General features: G+C 36.7%; 1 protein-coding gene across 1 annotated transcript in view; it reads left to right on the top strand.

The window, feature by feature from the left end:
- The window catches only part of TOM1L2 (target of myb1 like 2 membrane trafficking protein), a 173115-nt gene that overhangs the window by 57705 nt on the left and 91726 nt on the right, over window positions 1–23684 (top strand). Inside the window, exons 2-4 of the mRNA XM_044679918.1 lie at window positions 299–383; window positions 14822–14900; window positions 20975–21124. Of these exons, the coding sequence (XP_044535853.1) occupies window positions 299–383; window positions 14822–14900; window positions 20975–21124 (314 nt within the window). The remainder of the gene's footprint in view (window positions 1–298; window positions 384–14821; window positions 14901–20974; window positions 21125–23684) is intronic.

The following is a 23684-nucleotide window of genomic DNA, read 5'->3' as shown; positions in this document are numbered from 1 at the left end:
AAGGCCTGGATTCTAGTCTTGGCTCTAAGTCGCTTCCTGAGGTGACTTTAAGCAAGTCATTTAATGTCTCAAAGCTTGAATTTCCTCATCAATAGAATAGTAATAATTCCTGACTACCTGTAATAACTTACCTTATAATGTGGAGTTCACTTTAGATATTACTTTGAAAACATGAGAAAATGTTTGAAAAATTAATGCGTTATGTAATTCACTACAATTGTTATAATTCTTCACTTTTTCTACCATTGCTGGAAATTCCGTGGGAAATCTAAAAGCTTTTTATCTTCTCCCTTTACAGAAAAGGCTACAGATGGATCCCTACAGAGTGAGGACTGGACATTGAATATGGAGATCTGTGATATCATCAATGAGACAGAAGAAGGGTATGTATAAGTATTCATAATCATTAGAAGGAATTTATTAAGTATCTCTCAACATGTCGTGTATAACATGCTGGGAAGATCTTAAGTTTCTTCTGTTTACTCTGTATTTATTTTGTGGGTATTAATTTATGTATTTGTGCTCTCTCTCCTTAGAGTATTAAACTCCTTGAGAGGAAGAACTGTTTTTACTTTTTCTTTGTTATCCCTAGTACTTAGCATAGTGACTGGCACATAGTTTGCCTTTAACAAATGCTTGTTGCTTGGTTGGTTAAGAACTTTTGATGTAGCATACAGGCATACCTCAGAGATATTGTTGGGATCTGTTCCAGACCACCACAATAAAGTAAATATTGCAATGAAGTGAGTCACATGAATTTTTTGGTTTCTTAGTGAATATAAAAGTTATGTTTACACTATATAATAGTCTATTAAATGTATTATGTCTAAAAAAATTAAATTATACTTTATTACTATAAAATGCTAACCATCATCTGAGCCTTCAGCAAGTCTTAACTGGTGGAGAGTTCTTGTTTCAGTATAGATGGCTGCTAACTGATCAGTTGGTAGTGGTTGAAGGTTGGGGTTGCTGTAGCAATTTCTTAAAATAAGACAACGATGAAGTTAACTATATTGATTAACTCTTCCTTGCCCATGAATGCTTAGACACCACTGTAAGCTTTTTAATTGGCCTAATTTCAATATTGTTGTGTCTCCAAGAATAGAGAGACTTGAGGAGAGGGAATAAGAAGAGGGAAGGCTGGTTTGTAGGACAATCAGAACACACACAACATTTATCAATTATCTTCACTGGCTTTTTTTGTGTGATTCATGGTGTCCCCAAATGATTACAATAGTAACATCAAAGGTTACTCACCATAATAGATATAACAATAGTGGAAAAGTTTGAAATAATGCAAGAATTATAAAATGTGACTCAGACCTTGAGGTGGGCACATGCTGTTAGAAAAATGGTGCCAATAGACTTGCTTGACATAGGATTGCCACACACCTTCAATTTGTAAAAAAAAACCACAATATCCGTAACACAATAAAGCAAATAACCCTAAAATGAGGCATGCCTATTGTTCATTTTGGCATTAAATAAACTGATATTCTTCCTTATTTCTCCTTTTTTCTTCTCTATTCTTCATCCTTGGCATCATTTATATTAAAATAATTATTGATTTCTTTTAATAAGCCTTCTTTTTAAAATTTTAAAGTTTTATTTTTTGATACCTTTGGTTTTTAAATATGTATATTTACTTTTTGTTTTGATTTCTCTACATTCTCAAATATATCCTCTCTCCCTCTTTCAGAAAGCTATCTCTTACAATAAAAATATAAAAAGAGGGAGAAAAGTTCATCAAAACATGGAAAAACTCTAACATTATATGTAGTCCTCCATACTCCAAGACCTCTCGTTTCTGCAAAAATGTTGGGGGGGACAGTGCCTTCTCATATTTCTTCTTTGAGGCTAAACTTGATCATTATAATTTTGCAAAATTCATTTGGATCATTTTATTGTCCTTTCCTTTTACATTGTTATAGATTATTTTCCTTGTACTATTTTACTTTCATATCAGTTACTATGTTTTTCCATATTTCTCTATTCTTATTTCATAATTTCTTACAATGCCATAAATTCCATTGAATTTATGTACCACACTTTGTTTAGACATTCTCTAATCACTGAGCATGACTTTATTTTCAGTTCTTTGCTACTCTAAAAAATGTTATTATAAATATTTTGGTGTATATGAAGCTTTTTTTGTAGTATATGACTAACAAAAGATCTGTGAGTCAAAATGTAATAGTTATTTTAATCACTCTTTTTGCATACTTTCAAATTGCTTTCCAGAAATGTTTTGACATATTCCTAGTTCCACGAATTATGCATTAGTGCACTTATATTTGCACAACTCCTCCAACACTTGATTATCCTCATCTTTTGTCCATATTGCCAGTTTGCTAGGTGTAAGATGAAACCTCAGGATTATTATAAGCCTGCTTTTTAATCAAATAAAGTGGAGTTGGTTGTCTAGTCTCACCAGAGATAGAACATGAGGAATGGAGAGGAAGCTAAGTTGGCCAATTCATAATCAATCAGTAAGTCTTTATCAAGTTCCTAATATATGCCAGGCACTATGTTAAGCTCTGGGGATACAAAAAGAGCCAGAGAACTGTTCTTGTCCTCAAGAAACTCACAATCTAATAGGAAGACAACATGTAAAAATATATACAAACAAGCTACATGCAGGAAAAATAATTAACAAAGGGAAGGCACTGGCATTAAGATGGGTTGGAAAGGATTTCCTATAAAAGATAAGATTTTAGTTGGGGCTTAAAGGAAATTTATAGTAAGTGTTCCAGGTATGGGGAATAGCCAGAAAGAATGCCTGAAGCTGAGAGATGGAGTGATGTTTATACAGTAGCCAGCAGGCCAGTGTCACTGGATTGAAAAGTACCTATCAGATAAATTCAGAATGGGTAAATGACTTTAATGTAAAGAAGGAAACTATAAGTAAATTAGGTAAGCATAGAATAGTATACCTGCCAGATCTATGGGAAAGGAAAGAATTTAAGACCAAGGAAAAGATAGAGAATATTACAAAATGTAAAATGAATAATTTTGTTTACATTAAATTAAAAAGATTTTGTACAAACAAAACCAGTGCAACCAAAATTAGAAAGGAAGCAATAAATTGAGAAAAAAATATTTATAACAAAAGCCTCTGACAAAGATCTATTTACTCAAATATATAAGGAGCTAAATCAATTATACAAAAAATCAAGCCATTCCCCAATTGATAAATGGGCAAGGGACATGAATAGACAGTTTTCAGTTAAAGAAATCAAGTCTATCAATAAGCACATGAAAAAGTGATCTAAATCTCTCATAATTAGAGAAATGCAAATCAAAACAGCTGAGATAATATCACCTCACACCTAGCAGATTGACTAATATGACAGCAAAGGAAAGTAATAAATGTTGGAGGGGATTGGCAAAATTGGGACACTAATATATTGCTGGTGGAATTGTGAATTGGTCCAACCATTCTGGAAGGCAATTTGGAACTATGCCCAAAGGGCTTTAAAAGACTGCCTGCCCTTTGATCCAGCCATACCACTGTTGGGTTTATACCCCAAGGAGATAATAAGGAAAAATAGGTGTACAAAAGTATTTATAGCCACACTCTTTGTGGTGGCAAAAAAATTGGAAAATGAGGGGGGATGCCAATTGATTGGGGAATGGCTCAACAAATTGTGGTATCTGTTGATGATGGAATGCTTGTTCACATGGTTCGATGGGGCTATGATTGGGAATATAGACTCTAAATGATCATGCTAGTGCAAATATTAATTATATGGAAATAGGTTTTGAACAATGATACATGTAAAACCCAGTGGAATTGCTTGTTGGCTACAGGAGGGGGGGTAGAAGGAGGGAGAGAAAGAACATGAATTATGTAACCATGGAAAAAATATCCTAAATTAATTAATTAAATGAATAAGTTTAAAGGGAAAAAAAGAGTACCTATCAGGGAATAAGGTATAAGAAGACTGGAAAAGTAGAAGAGGACTAGTTTCTAAAGGACTTTGAATACCAAACAAAGCATTTTGCATTTCTGAAGGCAATAAGGAACCACTGGGTTTGCTGGTTAGATGAATAATTTGGTCAAAACTATACTTACAGAAAAAGCACTTTGGTAGAAGTGTGGAGAATGAACAGGAATGAAGACTTGAGGCACATAGACCCATTATGAGGCATTTATAATAATGTAGGTTAGAGGTAATGTGAATCTGAATATGAAAGGAATTGGATTCTAGAGGCATTAATGGAGTAATTTAATGGAGTAATAGAGAGATTCAACAACTGATTAGATACATGGGATGAAAGGTGATCAAGGAATCACTGGATTAAAAAAACTTTTTTTAAATTTAGTATATTTTTCCATGGTCACATGATTCATGAGCCCCCTCCTTTTCCCTCCCCCCTCCCAAAACTGACAAGCAATTCCACTGAGTTATACATGTATCATTGTTCAAAACCTATTTCCATGTTATTCATATTCACAGTAGAATAATCTTGTAACATTAAAACCCTAATCATGTCCCCATTGAACCAAGTGATCGATCATATGTTATTCTTCTGCATTTCTGTTCCCATAGTTCTTTCTCTGGATGTGGATAGTGTTCTTTCTGATAGGTTCCTCTGGGTTGTCCTGGATCATTGCTTTTCTGCTAGGAGAGAAGTTTATTGCATTCGATTGTATCACAGTGTATCAATTTCTGTGTACAGTGTTCTGGTTCTGATCTTTTTGCTTTGCATCAATTCCTGGAGGTCTTTCCAGTTCACATGGATTTCCTTTCAACACAATAATATCGCATCACCATCCTATACAATTTGTTGAGCCATTCCACAATCAATGGGCACCCCCTCATTTTCCAATTTTTTGCTACCACGAAGAGCTTGGCTATAAATATTTTTATACAAGTCTTCTTCCTTATTATCTCTTTGGGGGGTACAAACCCTGCAGTGGTATGGCTAGATCAAAGGGTAGGCATTCTTTTAAAGCCCTTTTGTCATAATCCCAAATTGCCCTCCAGAATGGTTGAACCAATTCACAACTCCACCAGCATTGTATTAGTGTCCAAGTTTTGCCACATCCCCTCCAACTTTTATCACTTTCCTTTGCTGTCATATTGATCAGTCTGCTAGGTATGAGGTGGTACTTCAGGGTTGTTTTAATTTGCATTTCTCTTATCTGGAGGGATTTAGAATACTTTTTCATGTGCTTATTGTTAGTTTAATCACTGGTTTGTTGTTTTTTTAAATGGTGGTAATATCAGTAGAACTAGGGAAATTCAGAAGAGGGAAATATTTGCAGGGAAAATTAATGACCTCTATCTTGGATATGTTGAGTTTGATATGTCAGTTTGTTTGGGGTTGGATATTGAAATCTGTAAGTCATCTGCATTGTTGTTCAATCATTTCAGGTGTATCTGACTCTTTGTGACCCCATTTGGGGTTTTATTGGTAATGATACTGGAGTCATTTGCCATTTTCTTCTCCAGCTTATTTTATAGATGAGGCAAAATAGGGTTATGTGACTTGCCCAGGGTCACATAGCTAATAAGTATGATCAAATTTGAACTCATAGAGATTAATTTTCCTGACTCTAGGCCTCTATGCATTATACCACTTAGCTGCACAGAGATGGCAATTAAACCCTAATGAAAGAGAAATAGTAGAAAATGAGGGCAGGATGGAGCTTTAGGGAATACTGAGGTAGGATCATGATATGAATGAAGAGCTGGCAAAGGAAACTGAACATTGATTACAAAGGTAGGAAGAGATCTAAAAAACAGTAGTATCTTGAATTCAGAAGAGAAAGGGTCAAGGAGGAAAAGATAGTCAGAAGTATCAAATGTAAAACAGAGATCAAGACTGAGCCTGAAAAAATACCATATGATTTGTCAGTTAAAAGATCATTGGTGGTGGGGGCAGCTGGGTAGCTCAGTGGATTGAGAGCCAGGTCTAGAGACGGGAGGTCCTAGGTTCAAATCTGGCCTCAGCCACTTCCCAGCTGTGTGACCCTGGGCAAGTCACTTAACCCCCATTGCCTAGCCCTTACCACTCTTCTGCCTTGGAGCCAATACACAGTATTGACTCCAAGACGGAAGGTAAGGGTTTAAAAAAAAAAAAATCATTGGTGGGGCAGCTAGGTGCCTCAGTGGATAGAGAGCCAGACTGGGAGAGAGGATATCCTGGGTTCAGATTTGGTCTCAGACATACTGTATGACTCTGGGCGAGTCACTTAACCTCAGTTGCCTAGCCCTTACCACTCTTCTGCCTTGGAAATGATACTTGGTATTGATTCTACAACAGAAGGTAAGGATTTTAAAAGAAAAGAAAGATCATTTATAACCTTGGAGGGTGCAGTTTCAGTTGAGGTCAGAAGCTTGATTGCAGAAGATCAAAGAGTGAGTGACCAGAAAAATGTGGCCAAAGAGCTTGGACTACTTTTTATAGGAATTTAAATGAGATGGGGAAGATATATAGGACTTGAGGGGATGGTTAAGATCTAGTGAAGTGTTTTTTTAAGAATGAACAGAGGGGCAGCTGGGTAGCTCAGTGGAGTGAGAGTCAGGCCTAGAGACAGGAGGTCCTAGGTTCAAACCCAGCCTCAGCCACTTCCCAGCTGTGTGACCCTGGGCAAGTCACTTGACCCCCATTGCCCACCCTTACCAATCTTCCACCTATGAGACAATACACCGAAGTACAAGGGTTTAAAAAAAAAAAAAAAAGAATGAACAGAGACTTGGGGCAGTTTTGAAGACATTAGGAGAGGAGCCAATAAATAAATATAATTCCATTGAAGATTTGAAAGGAGTGAGGAATTTGGAAGGGATCTTAGAAGCCCCGTAGTTTAGTTCCTACTTGAATAAGAATCCTCTTTAACAATATACCTGATTGTATCCAGCCTTTTCTTGATGACCTCTATCTAGTGCAGAGTATCCTTCTATTTCCCTAGCCAGCCTTTTCCCCTTTTGGATAGCTCTGATTGTTAGGAAGTGTTTCATTATATCAAGGTTGCAATCTACTGAAGAAGGAAATTGATGGAATTGAGGACATATGTAGAGAGTTTGGCTTTGGCAAGAAAAAGGGGTTCCTCTTTGTCAGAGACTGGAGGAAAGAAGGAAATAGGAAGGGTTTTGAGAGATAAAGGGAATGAGAGAGCTTATGCTAAAATAGACTCAAATATGAATAAGGTAAAATAAGAGGTAAAGTCCTCAGATGCAGGATTGTTTTCAGTTTCTGTTAGTCTTGAATCTCTGTATTCTTCATATTTATCATTTCTTATTATTTAGTAATATTCCATTTCATCAATGAACTACAGTTTGCTTAGCCATTCCCCAACTACATAGCCATCTACTTTGTTTCCAGTTTTTTGCTACTACAAAAAATGCTTCTATTAATATTTTTGTATATATAAGACCTTTCTTTCTATATTTTACTTTCTAGAGGTTTATGTCTAGCAAGGCTTCACTGAGTGAAAGGGTAATATAGAGAACTAAGCCTGGAGAGGGAAGTCCTGGGTTTAAATCTGGCTCAGACACTTCCTAACTGGAGCAAGTCACTTAACCCCCACTACCTACCCCTTACCACTCTTATACTTTGGAACACAGTATTGATTCTAAGATGGAAAATAAGGGTTAAAAAGAATTATAGCAAATGGATCCTTTTTATTTTCTCTGCTGGACAGGAGTATAAGAATAGACTATTGGGATACAGAATGACTAGGAAATCAGTTTAAGAATAGATCAAAATTGAGGTTAGAGGTAAAGCCCAGAATCTCAGATTTGGAAGGGATCTTAGAAGCCCTATAGTTTAGTTCCTACTTGAATAAGAATCCTCTTTAACAATATATCTGATTGTATCCAGCCTTTTCTTGATGACCTCTATCTAGTGCAGAGTATCCTTCTATCTCCCTAGCCAGTCTTTTCCCCTTTTGGATAGCTCTGATTGTTAGGAAGTGTTTCATTATATCAAATATAAATCTTTCCTCTTTATCGCTTTTACCCATTGCTTCTGGTTCTGTCCTCAAGGGCAGAACATATAAAATCACTTTTCCATGTGACAACCTTTCAAAAGCTTGGAAGATAGCTATCACATTTCCTCCTCAATAAATCTTCTCTTCTTCTCAATTCCTTCAAATGATATTCATGTGGTATTCTGAGCTAGGCCTGACTGATGAGTCTAGTAGTTGAGACTCAGGAATGGTATGAAACAAGGTGCTTGTAGACTGTCCTGACACTTAACAAAAAAGTTTATTTAACAATAGCATGGAAAGGACATTTAGGAATGTTATAACAGTGATTCAGCTGTAGCCTTTGTCTCCAAATGGATGAGTATCATCTCATCAGAAGTGTGTGTTAATTTACAGGACAATCAGACATCTTATAAGTCTTGGGAGAACCTCCAAGTGCTAAGTTTTTTATGCCCTAGGTCAGTGATGGGCAAACTATGGCTGGTAGGCCAGATGTGGCCCCCTGAAATATTCTGTCCGGCCTGGGACATTATTCCTAATCTGACAAATACAATGATTATGATACAATACAAAGAAACTTTGAAAGAGTTGCCTTAGAAACAGACTGATATGAGCATTTCCTTTTCTTTGGCCCCCTCTTTAAAAATTTTGCCCATCACTGCCTTAGGTGATTGGGAAGCTGTGTTAACAGCTTAAACCCCAGAACCCTGGGACATCTTCCTTCCATTTTGAAGGGAAACTAATCCAGCCTACCTGGCAGGGACCCAGGTAATTGTTGCTTCTACCACATCCCACCTCTTGGAATGATCCTAGAGTACCTTCAGCTTAGTCACTTAGAGTACCTTTGGCTACTTCATTAGCCATAGAAATGTAAATGGACTCTCCTGATCTTTAGAACATGAGAATCCTGGGATAGGCAGGTCTGGAGGAGCAGTTTAGTGTCCATAAAAGAAAAAGGAAAACAGAGAGTTCCCTCCCCTCCCAAAAAGAGCAGTGTATCATTTCTCTAAAATAGTGCAATACCAGTGTGACCAAATATGGAGAATGAAGACCAGAAATAGCAGGCTTTGTTTTTTCTTGAAAGATTGAGTTATAATTTTCCCATGTGGAAGTTTATAGTATATCTCTGGATGTAAAACGATGAGAGTGAGTAGGAGCTCAGCTAGGAACATCAGGACTTCTGCATAGATAATAGCGCTTCCAACATAGTCATGTACTAGAGTCATCTTTAGTAAGATAGCTAAGAGGTTATAAGCATCTGCCATACTACATACATCTACTCCAGAACCTGATAACAAGACTCATACTATACCACCACTTATTCAGTACTCCCCAGACTACTAGCCAGAACCTCCCCATCCCTGGCGTGCCCTTAAAGGGATGACACCCCCTCAGAGACCTTTATTCAGGGGGTATCCACTTGTTCCTCATGGGCCGGGCAAGGATTTTCCTTTACCTTCATCCAGGGGCTTAGAATTGGTACCAAGACATTTAAGGAGATCCCTATTCTTCCAAATAAATTCATACTTACCATAATTATTTGGAGATAGCACACAGAGATATGTCTCTAAAAGGTAAGGAATGGCCCAACAATGACACCCTATGATCCCTCCACCCTTTCTGGGAAAGAGTTGTATAAATCATCTCAAGAAAAAGGAGACCTGTCAAATGAAAGAACCCTGAACAATTTCCCCAGGATATGTGGAATCCCTTCAGGAGGCAGAGATCTCTAGGCCCAGGCAACTCTGTGCAGTGGATAGAATACAGAGGTACCAAAGAGGGTCAGCCAAGACTATCTAAAGGCAATCTATTCTTAGCTGGTAAATTTCCCAGGAGAATGGATCCAAGAAACCACTGAAGTTGAGAACTGACCACCTTCCTAATGTAGCTTCTGGAGATGGGATATACAATGCTGATAGTCATGATGTTGTTTTAAGCACCATAGTTCAACAGTGTCAGCCTAAGAATGGTATGGGAGGTAGAAAACTATCAGATGTGATGGTAGCCTTGGTCCTTCTTTATAGTGAAGTGGATGCCTTTTTCAGAGACACTGGTAGAGGAGAGCTCACAAGGAAGAAGATTTTGTTCTGTGAGCTTTTTTTTTTAATTAATCTGTTACATTAAAATTCCCAAATATCTCCCCACTCTTCATCTCCTCCCCTCACTAAAGAAGGCATCATTTGACAAAAAGATATATGTATATATAAAACTATGTCTTGCTTGTTTCTATTTATCAGTTCATTCTCTGGAGATGGACATACACAAGTCATTCTTCAAATATTTGTTTTTTCAAACATTTTTATTTCTGTTGCTTTAGATTATGTTCTCTTGGTTCTGCACATTTCAGTCCTCAATAATTTTATGTAGATCTTTCCATGTTTCTTAAAAATTATCCTGCTCATCATTTCTTATGGCATAGTAGTTCTCCATCATAATTGTTTAGCCATTACCCAGTTGTTGGGCATCTCCTCAATTTTCCAGTCCTTTGCCACCACAAAAAAGGACTGCTATAAGCATTTTAGAACATATGGATTCTTTTTCTTTTTCCTCTGATCACCTTAGGTAATAAATCTAATAGTATTATTCCTGGGGCAAAGGGTATGTGCAGTTTTGTACCTCTTTTGGCATAATTCCAGATTGTCCTTCCAAAATGATTGGATCAGTTCTGTGAGGGCTTTTTTTTTAAACCTTGTCTTAAAATCAATACTAGGTATTGGTTCCAAAGCAGAAGAGTGGTAAGGTCTAGGCAATGGGGGTCAAGTGATTTGCCCAGGGTCACACAGCTAGGAAGTGTCTGAGGCCAGATTTTAACCCAGAGCCTCCTGTCTCTGAGCCTGGCTCTCAATCCACTGAGCTACCCAGCTGCCCCCTCTGTGAGGGCTTTCATATTAGCTGCTGAGGTAGCAGATTTGACTAGTCACTGCAGTGCTATCCCAAAGAGGTCTCAAGTGTTGTTAAAGACAAATTTCTTGACAGCAAATATAATCAGTTTGCCAGATGGAGGCAGGTCAGGAACTTCTGGGATCATGTCTTACTAATATTTTTGATGAGCATGAACAGGGTGACTTTGGCTAGAAGTAACTTTTTTGCCTTTAGTTAAGGAACCCATCACAAGATGGCCCTCATGTCCAGATTGGTGATGACCCCATTCCTCCACTTTTGCTGTTCTCTTAATGGTGTCACCCTGGTTGTTCAGTTTAGCAGAAGGTGCACGATGTCTCTCATGAGCACTGATGTTGCCCCCACAAATAACTGACTGTATGGAGAGGCATCGTTAAAATTCCTATATCAGTCCTGATTCCTCAGATCCTGAGATCAAAGGACTTTGTGTTGAATGGCCTTGTTTTTTTTCAGTGTCTCAGATGACTCAGCCAGACCCAGGGTCCCCAGGCAGAAGTCAGTGTATATAAAGATCTCATCTGCCCCTATCCCTCAAGACAATTTCACACACTAGCCATGTGGCCCCAGCTTAACCTACTGGAAGGATTTGTCAAGACTCCCACTCCCTAGGTTATTCTACATTACTGGATTAATAGTAACCAGTTGTATATGTCTTTGCTGTAGTGAGTAGAGCCTTTAATAAAACAGACCAGCTCCCATTAGATTATCAGAGGAGGTTGAATGTGAGGGTTGGGACTGGAAACCTCAGCCTCTGGCAAAGTTGCATCCTGTTTGTAAAGGACATTAATACATAAGAGACCTAGATGACTGCAATTTCAAATGTACAGTTTCCATTGACTAATAAAGGCTTCCTGTACCCAACCTATCTTCTTTAGAAGAACCATTTCTAATCACCCAGCTATTTCTTTTAATACCTTATTTTCCATCTTAGAATCAATACTGTGTGTTGGTTATATGGTAGAAGTGAGGTAAGAGCTAAGCAATAGAGATTAAGTGACTTGCTCAGGGTCACCCAGCTTGAAAGTATCTAAGACTAGATTTGAACCCAGAGCCTCCTGTCTCTAGGCCTGACTGTCTACCTACTTAGCCAATTACCTGCCCCCAGATAACCCATAATAGGCAACTCTTGAATAAAGGGTGATCAGAGCAACTAGAGTCCATAATAGTTAAGTGACTACTTTAACAGTTTTATTTTATCTTCAGTTCTGAATTATCTTCTTCCTAACTACTGTTCCCCTTAAAAAAGCAAGAAAAACAAAACTGAGACCTACAAAAATGTGGATTCCACAGAGTCAGATGAGACTGATGGATGGCTGACTATATCTTCCAGGGCTTTAACCTGTTCTGGGCCCCTATTAAAATAGGTGGATTTGTGAGTGACTTGGTCATTGTGAGACCAAGTCTCCAAAACCCAAGCTGTACACTAAGCCTTGGAATTGTAGAGAAACAAATGTCAATAGCTTCTTCCAGATTATGTCCAGAGTCATCTAGATTTACTCTACTAAAAACTCAACTGAGTAAACTAGACCCTAGATTTTCTTAGAGTTGACCTCTTATTCTTTGGCTATCATATGGGCCTCTACCGCTATGATCTCATCAGACCTGATAGGCATTATATCATCAATGTGGTTGTGATCATCACAACCTTAGAAAAGTGGGGTCTTTTTCTGGTCTCATGCCCAGTATGTAGGCGTATGAAGGATAATTCAAGTAGCCTGGGAAGGGATGGAAGAACCCTTCCCAAGTGAAATTGAATTGCTCTTTACTAGTCTATTAACAGGAGAAGAGTTTTTTCCTCTTCTTTAGTGAGTTGAGTGATACCATACCTTAACAAAGAAAAGGAATAGTTACATCATTCAACATAACAACTTTGTTCAACCACCTGGTGCCATCTACTTTCCTCAGTGTCCACATAGGATTGTTCAAACAGCATAGTACTCTGGTCCCTTTCATCTCATCATTGTAGAAGAAATATCTTTCAGCCTTCCATCTGAATAAGAATGTTTTTTTCCTTCCTTGGTTGTATACTCCCTGAAAGTCCTAATGTCACTTGGTATGTTCCTGTGGACTCCCTCTTATATATTTAGTGACTCCCTCCTTTCCAGGCTACTATGACTTCCATATTGCTTCCTGGCCCCCTGCAGTTCTATAGCGAAGATGACCAGAGCCTCCAGGGAGCCTCTATGCTGGCCCTAGAATTCATCCTTAAAGTCCCTCATGTCTACCTACAAAGATTTGAGTGTCTTTGGATTATAGAGTGGGTTGGGAACTTTTGAAGATGCCTTAAATTTTACTTCTTACTGCTCTGATCCTTAATGTCCTGATATATAGTTTTACAGTACCTCCATAAACTGGTGATTTCAAAGACCACACCCAAAGCTCCTTGTAGGAGAGCTATTTTTTTTTCTCTTTTTAAATCCTTACCTTCCATCTTAGAATCAATCCTGTATATTGGTTCCAGGGCAGAAGAGCTATAAAGGCTAGGCAATTGGGGTTAAGTGACTTGCCTAAGGTCATACAACTAGGAAGTATATGAGGCCTGATTTGAACCCAGGACTTCCTGTCTCCAGATCTAGCTTTCTATCTATTGAGCCATCTAGTTGCTTCTAGGAGAGACTATTTTTAACCACTAATCACACACTCTGCTCCCTCCTATCATCCTCAGAGTACTTATTTGTACTGACAACCATATTTTTCCAGACAGCTACTTTCGGCAATCCCAAACTGCTGTCTAGATTTCACCAACTGACCCTAGTGTTATCAGGAGTAGAGAGCTTTGGTGAAGTGGCATAGATCTAGTCTACCAAACCTATCCTTTCAAAGGATTTCATCCCTTCCCTTGTTGTCCTCGTTTGGAGAACCAGCTGTAGAAGGAATTCATCTTTGTGGAACCAGGTATGCAAACTTCCCCCATCTCTGATTGATCTAATTGGATTTACAAAAGTCATTCTTCTGAGCTCCCCAAACCAAGGTAGCTCTGTGACCAGAAAGAGCTCTCCATCAGCCCCTCTTGACCACATTCTTCTGAGTTATTTGTTCCACTGATCCATCAAATTGTTGTTTAAACTCTAGCCCTCTAACCATCCTTGATGATGGTGAAAGACTTGCCCATCTTTTGACTTCCTTGTTTCTCCTACCATGTAGATGTGATCTCAGTACCTTTTGCCATCTTGTCCACCCTTTTCCAATGATCCTGAGCTTATTGGTGTCCTAAAATGCAGTGACCAAGACTAAGCACATTATTGCTGACGTGCCTAGTGAAGGCAGTACAATGTAGTACAATGTCATTCTCATACTTATAGGCCTGGAGGACACTCTTGCTGTCATTACAGCTTTAAATCCTATTAGTTTTCAGTGCTATATTATATAAGTACTTCGTTGAGCTTGCAGTCTTTTTCAGATCAGCTTCATATTTTTCTATCTAACCAGGCCTAACCTATTTTCCTCTAACTTGTTCAAAAGGATATATGAGAGACTTTGTCAAAAACTGCTAAAACCTTGATATTTTGTGTCTGTGGCATCCACCTAATCTGCCAGCCTTTTTACCCTGTCAGAAAAGGAAGCGGGGCCACTCTGGCACGACCAATTCCTGATAAAACCACGCTGGCTTTTGGTGATCACCATTTCCTTTTGTAAATGTTCATGAGCAATTCTTTTAAAGAAAATATGTTTTAGAATTTTGCCCATAATTCAAGTAAGACTCACTGACTGATCTGCAGATACAGCATTCTTCTTTTTTGTTATTTATCCTTTTCAAGTCCTGTGATACCTTCGCCTCAGCTTTTAAGTGTTCATGTTTATCTACATAAGTGTGTCCGCATTAGATGTCAGGAACCAGCTCTGGCCTGCTTCACAGCATAACATTTGATAATAAATGTGAAAACTGTTTCTACAATAGTTCCTTAGGAACATATTGAATGATTTTATATTTTCAAATTTAACCTGTAGAATCTTCAATGGTTTTGAACATATATTTCATTTTAGTCCTAAAGATGCCATACGGGCCCTGAAAAAGAGACTCAATGGGAACAAAAACTACAGAGAAGTGATGTTGGCATTAACGGTGAGTATCATTCTTCAAAGGTATGTGAAAGCTTCTTGTAAAAGAAAGGAATAGAAGATCACAGTTTCATATAGGTTTTTTTCCTTCTGTTCTTTATGTATTGAAGGCATTTGTATTTGTTGATGATTAAATTCATAATAAAAACATATGAAGTACTACATTTTAAGAAAAGAACTCATCTTATTTACTTTGCCTTGTATCAAGTCAAATACCCAAATTCACAGAATGCCAAATAGACATCTTAAATAATCCAACTGAAAATGAAATTGAAATAGGTATACAGGAACCTTGATCCTGATGGATTTATAGGCAAAATTCTATCAAACTTTTAAACAACATTAATATCTATGCTACGCAAATTATTCTCAAAATTGGGAAAATACTCTACCAGACTTCTTTTATAACAAAATGAAGGGAAGGATAAAGCAAAGAAAGAGAACTTTAGACCAACATAATTAATTAATTCAAAAATTTAAATAAAATTATAGCAAAAAAGACTGTAGATAGAAACTTACTTAAAAAAACAACATTCACTGTGATTAGGTTGCATTTATACCAGTACACAAGAATGATTCAACATTTGAAAAGCAATTCACATAATTATTTTAAAAATAAAAATATCTAAGCCCATGTAATTGAAACAGTAGATACAGAAAAAATCTTGACAAAGTACAACATTCATTTATTCTAAAAATCCTATAAAGCATAACCATAGAATAATCTTTCTGAAAATAGGTTTTTTTTAAAATCTAAAAATAAAAATTAGTGTTATATGCAGTGGAGACATATTAGAAACCAATGTGCTACCAATAGCTATAAGAAAAGAGAAAGAAATTAAGAAATTAAAGATAATTAAATTAAAGACAAAGAAAGAACATTATCCCAATTTACTAGTGACATGATAGCTTATTTAGAAATTCCTAGGGAATCAACAAAGAAACTACTTGAGACAGTAACTTCAGAAAAGTAGCAGAATGCAAAATAAACCTATGAAAACAAAATACCTTTGTTCCCTTCTCCCCACCACCACCACCACCTGTGGCCCCTAGTATAAAGTCAAGATTTCTTGGTTTTGAATCCTTACTATGTGATTTATTATGTGCTCTTGAAAGTTTCCATCTTTTCATTTCCTTCTCTGAAATATTAAGTTAATCCTTGTTTGTAAAGTATTGTTTAGATAAAAAATGAAGACAGTGTGGTTTCATGAGAGGAACATAAAGCTGAGAATCTGAAAACCTGGGTTCTGGTTGGTGCTCAGCTGCTAGCTAGCTGTGAGAGCTCTAGTGGGTCACTTACCCACATAAGACCTTAATGTCCTTTCTAAAATGAAGACAATAATACCTGCCCTGTTTGCTATGCAAGACGTGAAAATTTATTTTAAAAAAAGTTTTATAAACATAGAGTATGGTACCTATAATTCAAAGCATTATTTCTCTTGCTTAACTATCTTCCTTATAGGTATCTTTAGAAAGCAGTAGATTAAATTTCGCTTTCCCTTAATGCAGTGATGGGCAAACTATTCCATGTGGGCCAGATCCAGGCGGTAGTTTGCCCATCAATGCCTTAAGCAATTCCCTAATCACTACATCTGAATGTGGGGGCATAGTGATTAGAGAATTGCTTAAGGCAGTGATGGGCAAACTACTGTCTGGCCTGTGGAGAATAGTTTGCCCATAACTGCCTTAAAACAACAATTATTTAAATGAGAGAACCTGGAAACCAGGCCATATGTTTGTGATTGCTATTTGAAAAAACATGTATAGAAATCTAGGTCATAGTCAATTCATGTAATAAATGATGATAAATCAGCATATAGATTTGAGACAGTGAATCTTTTATTCTATTTTGTTTTAAAGTGTTACCTTTATCATCAGAGAAACTTTCCTTTGGCCTGAAGTGAAAAACTAGACCTTTGTGTATTTTCCTTACAAGTAGATTGAGAGGGGGCAGCTGGGTGGCTTATTGGATAGTGGACTGAGAGCCAGGCCTAGGGATGGGAGGTCCTGGATTCACTCAGATACTTCCTAGCTGTATGACTCTGGGCAAGTCACTTAACCCCCATTTCTTAGCCCTTACCACTCCTCTGCCTTTGAACCAATACATAGTATTGATTCTAAGATGAAAGGTAAGGGTTTAAAAACCAAACCAAAACAAATAGATTGAGATTGGATAAGAAGTTAAAGAAAATTCTTCTTTTCACATTTTGGCCGGGTTATGTGTAACATTCACTGAGACAAAATAGCCCAGTCTAAAATATTCCATTACAGTAACATTCCATTTATCTGACGTCATCAGGAAATAAACTCTTCCATACCAGTGAAAAAATTACTGGGCTGTGGGTGCTTCAGTGTAATGATGCCCTTCTATTGATGTGTATAGCATCATTTTCCTCTTCCCTAAATGGCTTCAAACTGTTATTTCTCTAATGCTTCTGCCTACTTTTTATAGTTTTTCCGTCTCTTTCCTCAATGTTAGTTATCAATTCTTTTGGTGTATTTAGTGGTAGCCCTGCCTCCGACCCCACTTGAGCTGAGAAACCAGAAAACAAAACTTGTAAAATTGTATCAAAATTAAGAATAAATAAGCACTGAAAGAAAACCTGGGAGGCTATCTTTTGAGAAGAGGGCATGAATTTTGGGTTCTCTCCTTTGGCTCCTCAATGTTTTTTGCTTACTTTCTGGTTCTCAGATATAAGTGTTGTCATACATTGTTGCTCTTAAGCCTACTCTGACCTAATAAGACTTGAAGAAAATTTCTAGCTCATTGCTTCAGGATCTATTTTTTATTTCTTTTAAAATTTTTCTTTTATTATTTTAAAAATATTTTTCCATGTTTAAATGATTCATTTTCTTTCCCTCACTCCTTTCCTCCCCCTCCCAGAGCTGACAAGCTATTCCACTGGGTTGTACAAATGTTATCATTTGGTACCTATTTCCACATTGTTCATTTTTACCATAAAGCAATCTTTTAAAGCCAAAACCCCAAATCATATACCTATATAAACAAATGATAAGTGATGTCAGTTTTTTCTTCTGAGTTTCCAGTCCCACAGTTCTTTCTCTCAATGTGGATAGCATCCTTTCTCCTAAGTCCCTCAGGAATAGATTTAGGACAATTCCGAAGGACTTATGACAAAAAAAATTCCATCAGGATATATTTTAAGGACATCGAAGTATATGTAAAATCAGACAGGATCCTATTCTTCTAGTGTTTGGCTAGTTAAATGATCACTGCCAACTTGGAGAGATGCCCCACATAGACAGACAGACAGACATAGATAATGTCAACCTTGAAAAAGTCCATCTCTCAAATATGAGGAGTCCTGGTTGAGTTAAAAAGATTAATTATTAAAAGAGAAAGAGGTAAACATGGATGCCATAGTCCAAGAAGGGTAGGGATAATTTTTGCTTGTAACCCACCAGAGGTGGTTTGGGGAAGGGTTGGCAGTAGGAGAATGGGCAGTCTCTTCCAAGGACAGGTAGAATAAATACAGAAGTAGGATGTTTCAGGATGTTTGGTAGTCAGGATGTTTCAGGTAGTTTGACCACAAGTAGGGTTTGTGATGGGCAGCTCATCAGGGTCAGCCAGCAAACACGATGAAGGAGTCTGGGAGTGAACTAGACTTCTGGTTCATTGCGGACTCTTGATTGGCTCTTTCCTGCAAACAGTCCAGTGTATTTGTATCACATGGAAAAGACATATTAGTTCCAGTAATATTTCATCTAGAGAGGAAGGGGCAGGGAGGGAGGAAAGGAAGACAAAAGAAAAGAAAAAAGAAAGATGAGTGAGTTGAGCAAGTGAGTTTTTTATTAAGGCTTTTTACGTATTGGACATTGTGCTAAGCGTCATATACAAATACAAGCAAAATCTTTCTCTTATCTCTCTCAGGGTAGCTATAGATTTGGTTTACCCTAGCGGTCACCATTCAATTTCAAATTGAATTGGCTTTGGACTTAGGGGCACTGAGCACCATGGTGTCTGTGATCCAAACAGACCTATATAAACTGACTTTGGAACTTTCTGTCACCCTTTCTCTTTCCCTACACCTAAGTGTGAGGTGTCCAGGTATGAGAAGTTTGTCAGGTTTAATTTAAAAAATTTATGGAAATGTACCTATCTTAAAACTGATGATATTGGTTGATTTTCAGTCATCTTCAGTTACGCAAATTAACTGACTTGTGAAAGCAAATGGCTTCCAGCCTTTTTCAATATTCCTTTGAAAATTAGACTTCTGAAGCAATTAAACCTTCAAAAACTTTTCCACAACAGAATACACAAGCCAGATTTTCCAAGTTCTAAATGGAAAGCTAACAGTAGAATTGTAGAATTTAAAGCTATACTGTATTAAAAAGAAATCTGGTTCTAAAAAACATACACATGCCATGGAAAAAAGAAGTACCCAATTTAGGATAAGCCTGAGAAAACAGGTTTGGGTCATGTTAATGTGCTTTTTATATTTGGAATTAAGATTAGCAGCATCCTTATTTAAGGCATTACTCCTCTACATCATATTATTGGTTAGTTTTATTGATTTATTTACATAAGGTACTATGCTATTAAGTTAAAAGTGAATTATTTTAGGACAAATAAAAATCCTGTATTATAGAAATGTAATAGAAAATTGTGTAGTAAAAAGTGATGAATATGTGTAATTAACACATATCTTCCCATTTGCTTTGAATTGAGCAGAGGGGTAAAAAGCAGAATCAAAAGAATAATTTATACAACAACTACAGCAGTGTCGTTGAAAATCTACTGAAAAAAATCAAACTTTAAGTAATTTTAGAAAGCCAGTTCTCAGAGAATGGAAAATAAAACAAGTACCCCACCCTACCTGCCATAATAGAGAGGAGAGAGAGACCACCAGGACAGACTATTGTATATATTATCAGATGGTCAGTGTTTTGGATGTGTTTGCTTTATTGTTTTTCTTTGTCATAAGGGAATCTAGGATGGGGAGGGATTGAAAATCTCTATGATATAAAAACAAAAGTTATCAATAAATGATTTTAAAGTGAAAAAAGGGAAGAATAAAATATAGTAATTAAATTATATCAGGACCCTTTAACTTTACCCAGTTTCTGAAATGGAAAAAACCCTTTTAGTATGTAGTTGAGAATACTTCAAGGAACAAATTTTTCCTCCTTTTCCAATTTTCCAAAATTTCCAAATTTGAGAGCCTTTCAGAATTGTATCATACCAGGTCCCCAGTAGTACTAGTGTTTAGGTAAACCTCAAGTTCTCTACCTGAAAAAAAAAATGGTGTTGGGACTATCTCACACCTTCATGCTGGCTGTCAGCTCTTTCTAAAATGTACAGTTTGTCTAAGGTAAATATTGAATATTTAGTAGTATTAGTTTCAGGAAGTGATGAGGGGAATGGTTTCAGAAAAAACTGGGAAGATTTATATGAAGTGATGATGCAGAGTGAAGTGAACATGAGCAGGAGAACACTGTATATAGTAACATCAATATTGCAATAATAATCACCTGTGAAAAACTTTACACCGATTAGCACAGTGATCCAAGACAATTACTATATGCCTTTAGAGAGAGAACTGATGAACTCTGAGTGCATATGGAAGAATATTTTTCACTTTATTTTTGTTGCTTTTTTTTACATGGCTAACAAATATTTTGCATGATATCGCATGTATAATGAGTATCATATTGTTTGACTTCTCAATGGGTAGGGAAAGGAGGGAAAGAATTTGAGACTCAAAACTTAAATTAATTTTAACATTTTTAATTTTAAAAATGTTAGCTCCTGTTGCAGTTGTGTGTATGCTCTTTCACCTACAAGAATTAATGCAAGGTGTCTCAGAGTCCTTTCCTTGTGACAGCTAGTATCTTATTGGGTAAACCCAGAGAGAAGAGTTAAAATGCTCATTTTTCAAGGAGCAGTCAGTCATTCCGATCTTGTTAAAATACCAGTTCCTTTTTATGCAAAACTGATATTTAAATTATCAACTACTTTCCTGATTATTTTGTGGGGTCATAGGATTTAGTGGAGCAAAAGATGTGTCCCCAGGTATTTGCTCCAATAGTGATAGCCTCTTTTCTTTTCCAAATTAGGTGTTGGAGACTTGCGTCAAGAACTGTGGCCATCGATTTCACATCCTTGTGGCAAACCGTGATTTCATAGATGGTGTCCTTGTGAAAATTATCTCCCCTAAGAATAATCCTCCTACTATCGTCCAGGACAAAGTACTGGCTTTGATTCAGGTAGACTATGCTCATTTTCTATTTTAGGTTTGTTCATCTCTGGATGAGCAAGGTAAAGTGGGACCAATTGTGAAGTGCTTGTCATGTTTTTCCATTATCTATAGGAAAAATGGCCTTTAGATTTCTAAGATTTTTGTTTTTTTAGAATTTCTCACAAAAGTATGTTTTTGCTTATTAGTAAATACTTGAACCCTTAGGAATATTCCATTTTATAGGGTTTGAGTAAATAATATATGTAAAATCCAGTGAAATTGCTTTGCAACTCTGGGAGGGGAGAGAGACAACAAGAATCATGTAACCATAGGAAAAAGTTTAAAAATAAAATAAAATACATTGCATCCTGCTCATAAAAAAAAACAACAATGAAAATTCAATTTTAGTTACCTGGAAAAGACATTTATATTTATATCAGTTTGTTTCCCAAAGATGTCAGAGAAATGAGATCTCCATATACAATGGTGTCTATGATACAGAACTCCTCCCCCCCCCATTCACTTTTTTGGTGGGAAGCTTGGAAAGACAAAGAGAGGAAATATATAACTGTCTCCAAATAAAAATTATTTTAAGCCAAGCCAAGTAAAACAAAATTTAAAAGTGTATTTTTGCAACTGTTCTTAATTTCTTAAATGGGTTCTCAACCAGTAGATCAAGATAGGCATAGTGCCTTAGTAAATTACCAATCAAGTTGATGCCCACTAGAACCCTCCTCAAACCCCCACATCAATTCTCTATATCTAAGTTGTATCAGGATCCTCCTGAAATAGTAGGTTTCAGGGACGAAGAGCCTCTTCCCCTACTCTGTTCAAGGAATGGTCTCCCCTAAAAACAATCCTCCTACTTTTGTCACCCTGTTGACCCTCAAGGGTAAAGGAAAATGAAAAATAATTCCTCTTCAAAAAAGGGGAAAAAAAGTGAGGAGCCATGCCTTAATATGAACAATGCCATGCAGTTGAGACCATGTTGAGCCCCAAATATTATATCTGAAATCAGATCATAGAGCAACAATAGGGTTTTCCTAATCTTCTTAATCTTGCCTTTATAAATGTTATCTAGACCTTTGTCACAGGGTATCATGAATATTATGAAAATTATGAAATATTATGAAAACAAATTATAAATACAAATTATGAGATTTGTACCAGAGTACACGGAACAGAGTACACTAGAGACATTCTAGACCAAACTTTATTAACACATCAGGTGACTTAGACTCAATCAGCAAGCAAGCATTTTTTAAACAACTACTATGTGCTAGAGATACAAATAAGAAATAAGAAAAGGAAGAACAAGCCTTGCCTTCAAGGAGTTTACAATCTAATGGAGAAGACTACATAAAAGGAAGTGGGATGGATAGAAGGGATGAGAAAGGGCAATACCCAGTGCAAGGGTCTGAGGATAAGTGGAGCTGAATCTAAAGAGTGTAGCTGATGGAAAATGACTAGATTATGGGCCTTCTTTAAATTAAATAGAAGCTTTGGAAGACATTTTTTACTCCAATCAGAGGAGCAGAGGATACTGATGGGGTATGGGTGCCCAAGTTGATGGGATCCCCTAGAAGATAAGTTTTCTGGTGATGAACTTTTTCTGTGAGTAAGATGATGATAAAGACATATCCAAAGAGTAAAATGGTGGAGGAATTGCTCTGAGGATACAAAGACAATCTCTGCTTCCCAGCCTAATAAATAAGACAGATACAGGATAAGTTGGAGATAATCTTAAAGAGAAAGCACTAAGATTAAGGAGAACTAAGAAAGGCTTCTTGCAATAGATGGGACTTTATCTGGGATTTGAAGGAAGCCAGAAAAGCCAGAAGGCAGAGAGGTGAGGAGGAAAAAATTCTAGGCACTAGAGGAGACCGTCAATGAAAATACTTAGTGATTTGTCGTGTTCAAGGAACAATAATATTTTATTTTCACCTGCTATAATTTACTCAGTTATTCTCTAATTGAAGGATATACTTGGCTTGTCTCCAGTTTTTGCTATTACAAAAAGTGTGCTTAGGAATTTTTATCAGTCTTTTTTCTTGTCAGTAATCTTCTTAGGATATAGTACTAGGTCAAACAAGATGTGCACTATCATAACACTTATTGGATAATTCCACATTCTTTATCAAAAGTCATTTCCAAAAATTTTATAACCTTCTCTTATCTTTGCCAATTTGGTAGGCGTCAGGTGGAATATGAGTTATTTTAGTTTGTATTTCTCTGGTTATTAGAGATTTTGAAAAGTTATCCCTGTGATAGTTTGTGTCTTTTAAGAATTGTCAGTTCATCAATGATACATGTATAACCCAGTGGAATTGCTCATTGGCTTGGGGAGGGAAAGAACATGAATCATGTAACCATGGGAAAATATTCTAAAATAAATAAATGGGGTTTTTTTTGTGTTTTTTTTTACGTATTGTGCTAGAAGTTAAAAAAAGAAGAGAAAGAGAATTGCTAGTTCATATTATTTGCCCTCTTATTAGATGGCATATTACTTTGATAAATTTGTTATTCATACATTAAATTGTCAAACTTTTATTCACAATGTTTGATGAAAGATTTTTTTTCAAATTTTC

Source organism: Gracilinanus agilis, chromosome 1 (assembly GCF_016433145.1).
Source record: "Gracilinanus agilis isolate LMUSP501 chromosome 1, AgileGrace, whole genome shotgun sequence".
NCBI lineage: Eukaryota > Metazoa > Chordata > Mammalia > Didelphimorphia > Didelphidae > Gracilinanus > Gracilinanus agilis.
This window is presented reverse-complemented; position numbering and strand designations above follow the sequence as displayed.